At 41.5% G+C, this 11874-nt stretch overlaps 1 protein-coding gene across 1 annotated transcript; it reads left to right on the top strand.

Annotated features, from left to right (window-relative positions):
• The first annotated feature begins 9314 nt into the window (after window positions 1-9314).
• Window positions 9315-11351, top strand: evx2 (even-skipped homeobox 2). The gene is made up of 3 exons (XM_057853455.1): window positions 9315-9708; window positions 9841-10079; window positions 10737-11351. The coding sequence occupies exons 1-3, from the start codon at window positions 9315-9317 to the stop codon at window positions 11349-11351; spliced, it is 1248 nt and encodes a 415-aa protein (XP_057709438.1).
• The last annotated feature ends 523 nt before the right edge of the window (window positions 11352-11874 follow it).

Here is an 11874-nt window from a genome sequence, read left to right as displayed (position 1 = left end):
CTTTCAGAGCCAGACGCTATTTCATTTCCTCATTCGGTCAGCAGGCCAGTTTTGGCAAGGCCTTGTTAAGCCATCTGTAATGACAAATGTCAATTTTAAAAAGTCAGAGTCCGCAAAATGAATTGTTTAATGAACGTATTTTTATATCAAGTAGTTGCACTAAATAATTTTATCTGAACCTAGATACTTTTTACTAAGTTCAGTGTCAGTCAACATTATGAAATATAGTTTCAGGTAAAATTTCAAAAGTATTTTTTTATGTCAGGTGGTTGCACAATATTTGACATGGAACTATATTTTTGTTATGTTGACTAACACTCAAAATCATGACTCATATAATTTCAAATAAAATTATTTTGTGCAAATACCCGGCATAAAAATGTGGTCATTCAGAAATATTTTTGTTTTCAGTGATCAGCCACAGTACGTGTTACTGACTTTTCACTGATATGGCATATCAACAGTCCTGTGTGGTGTTATTGATTTTATTGACCTTTATGGTTGAATGTGTCGAATGTTGAATAGTTTATATCCATTGAAAATAAAATATGCCCATGATAATTTTCAACCTAAATACTGTACTCATGACCAGTGTTACTCACTGACTACTATTGATAGCGATAAAGACATCCATTCCATCTGAACTGGGAGTTCAAGTGGGTTGGATGTCTATTGCTGTCAATGGCAGCAAATGAATTAATGGAAAGGAACTCAACCAACTTCAACTTAAATTAGTCCAAATAATTTTTTATTGTTACTCGATAATGTGCACAGCTTCCACTAACAACATGGATGCAAGTAGAGAGAAACTATAAGCAACAAAAATCAATCGGCCTTCCCATGGTGTCTCTGCAACGGTCTAATATGCTGTTTGGAGTGACATTTGAACAGTTTTTCCCCTTTGTGGCATCAGGTTCCGAATTTTGACAGCAAGAACCATTGCAATAACATCTTTCATTGTTATGTGTGCAATTCAAGACTAGTATCCTATCTTACATGCTTACATATATAATTTATATATGCTAGACATTTTCATGACTCTCCTTAATTAAAATTACCTAAAATAAAATATATGCTTTTGTGATGCAGTTTAGTACAATCTCCCACAAACGGCGTGGCACCCTAGTGGTTAGCAGTGTTGGGAATAACGCCGTTATAAATAATGCCGTTACATACCGGCGTTATTTTTTCAGTAACGGGGTAATCTAACTATTTTTTCCGCCGTTACAACGCCGTTACAGTTACTGACGGTCAAAAGCGGTGCGTTACTTACTTTGAATAAATTGAAGAAACTAACAGCCGTAGCGAGTCTACTCTGCTCTGTTTATTTGTCATCCAAGATTAGGGGTGCGGTCAAGTCCATGGCAATGAAAATAGTAAACACACATGGCCTACCTTTGCAAGAACAATGGAGTTGCCGTTTGATAAGATCATATTGTGCAGGTCCTGCACCCATCTATCTACTAATTACTTAAGAAAAGGGTAGAATAAAGCATTTTATTCTTTTATTTGGAGCTGGCTTATGGAAAACTACGATTCCATTTTATTTGTGTTTTTTTGTGCAGTCATTTTTCCCTAGAACATCAAGTTTTAATTTTTCTAGATTACCTACCAATGTTGTTTTCGTCAATGAGGACAATGCGAAAGTATTTTGTCAACGAACACTTTTTTCATGATGATGACGAGGCGATAACGAGCTAAAAACGTGTTTTGGGAGATTAAAATATAACGTGATGAATACCAGTTTTCGTCTGACGAGGCGAAAATGTGCAACAGTTCACAATGTGTGAGAGCTAACTACATTGTAGAAGTGCCTGGTTGTGTCACTTATGTGACGAGCTGCGCGCACCCCCCCCCGGCTCACCAGTTTGTCGTCACCAATCTCCATGCAGTCTTGCACACACGGTAAGATTTGTTTTCTTATCCTAGCCAGAGAGAATATGCAATGTTGCTTTAGCCTTTAAGGTCTGTGCTGAGTGATCATCACACACTAAATGTAACTCATAGCGTTAGCATAGCATTGGCGTTAGAATTAGGCTAATGCTAACGGTGAGCCTCCTCATATTGTATAATATATATAATATATATAATATAACCAACCTATAATTTTTTTACATGCAGTTCGTGGCATCCAGGTGGGTATACTTAATTGAAAATAATGTGGTTTTCTTGCAGAGTGTGTATCATTACTAAGTTGGCGCTGTCCTTGTAGACGCTACAATATGTGCTCGTCTGTCAATTGAAATACAGTGATACCTCTACATACGAGGTTCATTCGTTCCAGGACCTTGTTTGTAAGTCGAAATGGTTGTATGTCATGCAGGATTTCCCCATAATAATACATTATAATTACATTAATTCATTCCACAGCCCGTACACCTACACTAAATCCTTAATAAATACTGCTCGTACGATTACAAATTGCAATTACACATAGCATAACAAAGAAAAAATTTATTTATTTATTTAACGAATAAAAATCAGAAACATAAGTATAAACATACAGTATAATATTAATAATAATTCCTGTAATAATGTAACAAATCGGATTCTAATGTGGCGGATGTGTTTTGCGTGCTATACCTGAATGCACCGCGTGGCTGACATGACAGTGAGATAGGCGCGGTAAAGATTTTACTTTCTCTTTTAATGTTGTTGGCGTCAACTGTGGCTGACAGTAGGCGTGTTGTGTTGCACAAGTTCTGAAATAAATGATTAAAAACCTGACGAAGCTGGCGATTTCTTTTGCGATGTTATGACAATAATAATTGTCACTTTAACTTATAAAGACTGGCGAACGGAAGACAGAGGAGCACCGTCAAGATCGTAGACTAGTGACGGGATCTGTCGTTCACTTGAGTAAACAAATCCATTCCGGTTCGTTCAGTAAAAAGATTCGTTCAAACGAATCGTTCAACGAATCGTTCGCCCCCCTCATCGCCCTCCCCGCCCAAATGAATCGTTCGGTTAGTGAACGGGAAGTGACGTTGCCGAACGAATCACCAAAGACCGCTTCGCAGTATAACTGAACGGGAAGTGACATTGCTTGGTCCCTCCCTCTCTTGCACATTGACCACTCGTCGTAGTTTCAGAAATGAGTGACAAGCGATATCATTCTGCTTACACAGACAGCCTCGTCTCCCTCCCGCTGCTGCAAAAGCGAGGGAGAACTTCCGCGTCGTCTGTCCTAGTTCTATGGGCTCAAAGTCATGGCTCGTGCTTGCATTTCGATTTAGGACACGGTTAAACATTTTCCTTTTGAGGGGGAAGTGGGGGTTTGGGGTCGGGGGCGCACGGACTTTCTTTAGCATGATCTTGCTCACATATACAATGCTGCTGCAGTGCTGCTACCAGCCAACGCGGCATGCTTGCTGTCACGAAAATAAAAATAAATCGAAAGTTTAATTTCTAAAAATATGGAACGACCAACACATCATATTTACCTCTCGCTCTGTTGTATTTTTGTTTTTTATTATTAAGATGATCTTATTGAATTTTTGCACTGGTATTAATAAATAAAATAATCCGGCCAGCTCCCCTGTCGTCCCCGCATCTCAGATCGTCAAATGCTGACGAGAAATAATTGTTTGCTCTTTATGATGTCGCCTTTCTACTCTCATTAGTCTGTTAATAAAAATGTAGACATATTGCGACATCTCCCGTGTCCGCCCGCTTTGTTTTTGGGCGCTTGAGTAGCACATGATGGATGGATTGACATAATTTGTCAAACCAACCGACACCCTCTGACACGAAAAAAAAAAATAAAACACTCGGAGAAAATTGACATGTATATACAGTTTCATTGCAAATCAGTATTATGGTGATCATACTAAATATTCTTTTTTTTTTCTGTGCACATATGAGGTAAATATCGCTGCCATGAAGCCTCCATATAGTGACAGTTCTCTGCCCGCTTCACTGCCGTCACGCGACCGCAGCTCAGCTTTTGCTTGCCTCGTAGCTACGCGTGCTTTAAATTACTGTAAATTTGATTGTATATAGTCATAGGTACAGTCCCGAGTCTGTTGAGAAAAGTAGAACACTAATCCATCCTCGCTAGATTTGTGTGGTGTTTTTGTCTGTTTGAGCAGCATTTGATAGGCTCCACGTTAACAAATATGTGACAAAGTCATTTCCTTTCATTTTATGACTCGTACACCGCATAGTCATTACTGGAAAGTCAAGTTAGCAGCAAGCTAGGTCAGGAACCGGAGGACCGAATCACTGAACGGGAAGTGACAAAACTCAGTCTTTCCCCCCTGCCTGCACGCTGGCTGCTTATTGGCCACACGTGGAAATGAGTGACAGACGCCTTGATTTTGTTTCCGCTCCCTCCCCTGCCCGCGATGAAGCTGGCGTCTGATTGGTCGTGTGCGATGTCAGAAGACGCTGCCGCTTGCTCAACGCCCTCCCACGCAGCGAACAAGCGCCACCAACTTCATAGAACGAATCAGTGCAGATGGTGATTAGTTCGGTCTCGTTCACCCAAACAATTCGTTCAAAAAGAACGAATCGTTCGCGACCGATACAACACTATCGTAGACATTCTATGGCCGTACTGTCGAGCCAGTTCACGGACGCGCAGTCGCGCACACCACGCTCATATTTTAAATATATTTTCCATCTTCATTTCAATGGTAAACGTCACCTTTTTCCTTTTTTCGCCACTTTCACTAACCTTCTTGGAACCCGTGTTAATTTCTCTTACAAGAAAATCTGCCGTGTGTCCGTCTTGCTGGAAAACAAAGAAACTCCGGCGCTGACATAATTCGTCGTATTGTAAGCATGCCGTCGGATGTAGAAACAAATGGCGAGTCAAATTTTATGTCGGATGTCCAAAAGATCGTGTGTCGAAGCGATCGTATGTCGAGGTACCACTGTATTTATTTTTGAGCATTTACAAAAAAAAAATGTAGACGAAAACAGTTTTAGTAAACGTCCACTAAAACTAGACGAAATTCAAATTGAGTTTTCATAACCAAAAAATAGATGAAGACATACACATTTTTAGACTAAAATATGACTAAGACTAATAAGTATTAACATCCAAAAGACTAAGACGAAAACTAAAAGGGCTGCCATAAACAACACTGTTACTACTGAACCTACTGAACTAATGTTGTTACTCTTTACTGTACCTGCACACAATTATAATTACAGTATATATTAAAAATGCACGATAATATCGGTAACCGATAATTATCGGCCTGTAATGGCAATTATGACATTACACCGATAATCCAGATGGAAAAAAAAGAATTAACCGATAATGCAATCTGATAATCATATACTTGATTAAGCCTCCAAATGGGCGCAGTCTACGCAATTTTGTCCAATTCTGCGCCGGCACCTTAACCCCTCCTAAAGGCATTTTTGTGCGATTAATTATTTCCTTTTTAAGTACTATTAATATTAATTGATGTACATTGTTTAGATGTTGAAATGTACTATTTTTTCACAATTGATGTGAAAAAAGTAGCAATAAATTTTATTTTTGCACATTAACACTTGCTATTGTGTGTAATTTTAATTGTACAGTGGGGCAAATAAGTATTTAGTCAACCACCAATTGTGCAAGTTGTCCTACTTGAAAAGATTAGAGAGGCCTGTAATTGTCAACATGGGTATACCTCAACCATGAGAGACAGAATGTGGAAAAAAAACTGAAAATCACATTGTTTGATTTTTAAAGAATTTATTTCCAAATTAGAGTGAAAAATAAGTATTTGGTCACCTACAAAAAAGCAAGATTTCTGGCTGTCAAAGAGGTCCAACTTCTTCTAACGAGGTCTAACGAGGCTCCACTCGTTACCTGTATTAATGGCACCTGTTTTAACTCATTATCGGTATGAAAGACACCTGTCCACAAGCTCAGTCAGTCACACTCCAAACTTCACTATGGCCAAGACCAATACAGCTGTCGAACGGACACCAGAGACAAAATTGTAGACCTGCACCAGGCTGGGAAGACTGAATCTGCAATAGGTAAAACGCTTGGTGTAAAAAAATAAACTGTGGGAGCAATTATTAAAAAATGGAAGACATACAAGACCACTGATAATCTCCTTAGATCTGGGGCTCTATGCAAGATCTCACCCCGTGGAATCAAAATAATAACAAGAACGGTGAGCAAAAATCCCAGAACCACACGGGGGGACCTAGTGAATGACCTTCAGAGAGCTGGGATCACGGTAACAAAGGCTACTATCAGTAACACAAAGCGCCGCCGGGGACTCAAATCCTGCACTGCCAGACATGTCCCCCTGCTGAAGAAAGTACACGGCAGGCCCGTCTGCGGTTCAGTAGAGAGCATTTGGATGATCCAGAAGAGGACTGGGAGAATGTGTTATGGTCAGATGAAACCAAAATAGATTTTTTGGTCGAAACACAGGTTCTCATGTTTGGAGGAGAAAGAATACTGAATTGCATCCGAAGAACACCATATCCACTGTGAAGCATGGGGTTGGAAACATCATGCATTGGGGCTGTTTTTCTGCAAAGGGACCGGGACGACTGATCTGTGCAAAGGAAAGAATGAATGGGGCCATGTATTGAGAGATTTTGAGTGAAAATCTCCTTCCATCAGCAAGGGCATTGAAGATGAGACGTGGCTGGGTCTTTCAGCATGACAATGATCCCAAAAACACAGCCAGGACAACAAATGAGTGGCTTCGTAAGAAGCATTTCAAGGTCCTGGAGTTGCCTAGCCAGTCTCCAGATCTCAACCCCATAGAAAATCTGTGGAGGGAGTTGAAAGTCCGTGTTGCCCAACGACAGCCCCAAAACATCACTGCTCTCGAGGAGATCTGCATGGAGGAATGGGCCAAAATACCAGCCACAGTGTGTGAAAAGCTTGTGAAGAGTTACAGAAAATGTTTGGCCTCCGTTATTGCCAACAAAGTATTGAGATGAACTTTTGGTATTGACCAAATACTTATTTTCCACCATGATTTGCAAATACATGCTTTCAAAATCAAACAATGTAATTTTCTGGTTTTTTTCCCCACATTCTGTCTCTCATGGTTGAGGTTTACCCATGTTGACAATTACAGGCCTCTCTAACATTTTCAAGTGGGAGAACTTGCACAATTAGTGGTTGACTAAATACTTATTTGCCCCACTGTATCTATATCTTTTGATTGAATTATCAGCTTCACATTATCGGTTATCGGCTGGAAGGTGGAGGAAGTTATTGGTTATCGGTATCGGGTGAAAAATGCATTATCGAGCAACAGTAGTATATATCCTACGTGAAAACATGTTAGTGTGAAAAAAAATGATGCAGCCACGTTCATATTTCATTGTATCCCAGTTTTGAAGGAATCAGACCTTTTCGCCAGATTGCCGGAATCACGCCAGCTGAACTGCCAGACCCGCGCTGGCGCAGCTCCAATGACCCGGGCCATCGAGAGCCTGACAACCCGGCCAAAAGGCCAAACTCCACGCGTTCACCTTCGTCTTAACCCCTTATACTGACTCCATTTTGAAAGAAGGAATAGGCTTCTAAACACAAATTGACAATTTATTCCGAGTCGACAGCAATCATACAGAAAAGCAAAACAGCAACAGACCCAGGCGAGGAGGCAGACTGGTTCCAGGGTCGCCATATCACAAGTCGACAAAAGATTCCTGAGCAAAAAAAAGGCAACGATTAGTTAAACATTCAGTCTTTTTGAAGGCTCTCGCAGGGCGGGCCGTGGGCAGGAAGAGGGGTGTGTTTGGGTCTTCTTCTGTTACAGATTTGGGCGGTCAAGTTCGTGTGTCACCGTTGCTAAGTCATGGTTAGTGAGGCAACTAAGGTGGGAGGTTCGGCACGCCTCACCATCTGAGAAGTGCTGAGCTATCAAACTTGGAGTTCTTTTTGTTATCGGGTGTTGTGGTAGTACAGGACGTCCTCCCATTTGTTCTGGACTATCCTGAAGAGCTGATTGCGGGATTTGGTGTCGCAGACATGGGCTTCTAGATGTCTTACATATCACCTGGTAATCAGCGTCACTCTTGTTCAGTCAGCTGCATGACGCACAAGTTGGGCTTCCGTAGTCAGAAGGCGTCATCTATCTCTTATGCCCTATGTCAAATATTTTCTGCTTGTTTTCCTTAAACTATGGTATAAATGTCATCTATTTTATATTGGGTGTTTTAGAGTAATACAAACAGTTCAACAGTAAATACCAGAAAAGACACTATTGCCTGATTGATTATATTAAATGTTAGAGTAATATAAGCAGTCGAACGGTAACTATGAGAAAAGAGACTATTCCCTTCAGTATTAATTAATTAATAACCCAAAAATTATATGTAAACAGCTGTCAGACATAAAACAAGAAAAATCGTGTTTCCCAGTGTTAGATGACCAGTGGACGGGGAGTTTTTGCTTCCAAAGCGTGCACTGTGAATCTAAACCTGCAGGGAGCGCCAGAGGACGTGCTCTAATGATGACTTCACGGTCATATAGAGAAACATGAGCCCGAGGATGCACTCATTTTATATTATTTTAAAAGACAAATATATTACAAAGCTTGAACAATGGAGGATAATGTAAGGGTATTTCGAATATTTAATAATATATAGTAAAATGAAAAATACATGAATTTTTCAGATGCATGTGCAAATAGTGTAACTCATTCTAAACATATAAAAACGTTAAAAAGGGCGCGGCATGTATACAACTTTTAAAAAAGAAATGAGTATTAAAAACCTGATGCAAGAAACTGGCACACTCCTAAAATAAAGCAACGCCAACTAAAATGGTAACAATAAAGGCTTGGAAAGGAGGGGAGGGCCAACTGGGCGACGAGGGGAGGAAACAATAGAGAATCAAAGCATAATAATATTCCTAAATGAAGAGGGAAATGTTGCAGCGCTCATTTGATGAATCAGACTGTCAATGTGAGCCAGCAGCCAGGAGGCCAAAGAGCTGGTGAGGGGCGCCCTCACTCCTCACTCACTTCTCTTCTGCTCTCCTCTTGGATATTATTCGTCTGACCGAAGGCCGCCTCCATCATCAACTGACAACCCTCTCCTATTTATTTGCTTATAAACCTGTTACAATAAATGATCATTGGAGCCGCGTCAGCCCGCAGAAAGCTTTTTGGGGGGATGAATGACATATTGCCGGCGTGCAGGCGAGGATGCGAGGCACATTTTGAGCGCTCTCTCCTCCATTTCTTCCATTTATTGCATCTTGCTTATAAAAAGCTTTAGAGACATTGCAGAGACACTTGCATGCGGATTGAGCTCCTGCATTCTGTCCCGTGCAGGACCACTTTTCTTCTACCTCCTCCTCCTCCTTTTCTTCATCCTTGCACGCCTTGATGATGGAGAGGATAAGAAAGGAGATGATACTGATGGAGAGAGGGTTGCACAGTCCAGTGGCCGCCAAGAGGCTCGCGGATTCGGCCGGGAATTCCGTGCTGGAGGCCCTGGAGAACTCCCAGCACGGAGGACGCCTCAGTCCGAGGATCACCTCAGCGTCCCTGCATGGGAGCCTCGGGGACATGCCGAGTAAAGGCAAGTTCGAGATCGACAGCCTCTTCGGGTCACACCAGGGCAGCGAGCACAGCCCCTCGGCGGACATTTCGTCGTCGGAGAGCCGGAAGAAAATGAGCCTGTATTCGGAAGTTTCCCAGGAATCAGACATCAACAGTGATGTGGAAGTGGGATGCCCCGCGCATCGCTCCCCGAGCCAGCACAAGGAAAACAATAAAGGTATAGAAGACAAAATAAATTGCTATTATAGAATTTACCACGAGTAAAATTTCGATCAAACAATTTAATCTTGTAAAATAGGCCCTAGCTTGTAATTTATCAAAAACTAATCCACAATTTTATTCTTTCAAGGTTATTCCGACTCTGGCTCGTCCAATACAAGTTCGAGCTCTCTGTCCGGTATGAACGGAAACTCCACGGGGGCGTCGAACAACAACTCCAGCGCGGATCAAGTCAGGAGGTACCGCACTGCCTTCACCAGGGAGCAAATCGGCCGGCTGGAGAAGGAGTTTTACCGGGAAAATTACGTCTCCCGGCCCAGAAGATGTGAATTGGCGGCTGCTTTAAATCTGCCTGAAACTACAATAAAGGTATTAGCACAATCACGAATATAGATAAATAGCTGCATTTTTTTTTTTTTTTTTTTTTTTTTTTTTTAAATTTTAGATCAATTTGTTCCTGTTGTAATGAATTTTAAAAAGCTGTCCGTGATTAGGTAAATTCGAGATTATATCAAAAACAATCCAAAGTAATGGTTTTAGTAGTTTCTGATTGTTGTTTTTTTCACCAACATTTTTTTTGCAAATACTCCTCTAATCGGGTATTTAAAAAGTAAGGATTTTTTGTTGCATGTAGTTTGAAATATTTTAGTTTTCAATTAATTCAATAAATGCAGTCAATTGGTCATGTATTTAAGAATGAAAGAAGAAATCACGAAATTTGGCCATTTCAACATGGTTTTTAAAATCAAATCAAATAGGCATGCTATTTCCTTTTACTTCTCCTGCGGCCATCATTATTTTTTTTGTTCCCGATTAAACGTGTGATAATTTTGCAATTTGCTACATTCTCTTAGTTTTCAGAAAATATTTAACTCGTAGTGAATTTAGAAATAAATACAATGAAACGTCAATTTACGTAGTTTATGCAATAATATTCTTTTCTCGTTCTTGCTCTAATGCATGGTGTTTAAAAATGAAACGATAAATTAAAAAAAGAAAATTATGTGATGTGTTTCCTTGTGGCAGGTGTGGTTCCAAAACAGGCGCATGAAGGACAAGAGGCAGAGGTTAGCCATGTCGTGGCCCCACCCGGCAGACCCGAGTTTCTACACTTATATGATGACCCACGCTGCAGCCACGGGGAGCCTTCCGTACCCGTTCCACTCCCACATGCCTCTGCACTACTACCCGCACGTCGGCGTGACGGCTGCTGCTGCGGCCGCAGCCGCCTCGGGGGCCGCCTCGTCGCCTTTTGCCACCTCCATTCGCCCCCTCGACACCTTCCGCGCCCTCTCGCATCCCTACTCCCGGCCGGAGCTCCTGTGCAGCTTCCGCCACCCGGGACTTTACCAGTCGCCGGCAGGCCTCAACAGCTCTGCGGCGGCATCCGCTGCGGCGGCGGCAGCTGCTGCTGCGGCGGCGGTCGGGGCTCCGTCCTCCGGCGCGCCGTGCTCGTGTCTCAGCTGCCACAGCAGCCAGGCGGCTGGCGCATTGGGCTCCAGGGCCGCCGGCGCCGACTTCACCTGCACGGCTTCGGGACAGAGGTCCGAGAGTGGATTTTTGCCCTACTCGGCGGCCGTGCTCAGCAAGACCTCCGTGCCGTCGCCGGACCAACGAGAGGACACGTCACTCAACAGATAACTGTAAAAAGCCCTCAAGTGGCCCCTTCCTCCATTATTAATAATAGCTTCGGCCTAACCAAGCTTTCCAGTTAAAAATATGTTTATGCCCCGTTAATTAAAAAAAAAAAAAAAATCTTTTGGAAAATGACTGCTAGAGTGGAACTCGCTAAAATATTAGCCAATTACAATAATTGTGGAGTCATTTTGTTTTTCTAAAATACGAAAACTCCCCTCCCCGATAATTTCTGATTTTCTCAATCTTTTCAATGTGTAATTTTATAGCATTTTAATTTTTTAAGCTGAGCCTTAAAGGACACACAAATTGTGTTAGCACGTTTCAGTTATTATCAATAAACCTCTGAATTTCAAAATTTCTGTCAAAATTAAACCAAGCGTTTAAAATAAATTTCAAAACATCAATTTTCAGTCATCACCAATGTGTGCGGTTATTTATTTATTTAAAAAAAAAAACATTTTCTGAAGGACCTATGTCAGCTACTATTCGTTAACACCTGTGGTTCATCTCATAAAATACAAACATT

This window comes from Corythoichthys intestinalis, chromosome 12 (assembly GCF_030265065.1).
Source record: "Corythoichthys intestinalis isolate RoL2023-P3 chromosome 12, ASM3026506v1, whole genome shotgun sequence".
Taxonomy (NCBI): Eukaryota; Metazoa; Chordata; class Actinopteri; order Syngnathiformes; family Syngnathidae; genus Corythoichthys; species Corythoichthys intestinalis.
This window is presented reverse-complemented; position numbering and strand designations above follow the sequence as displayed.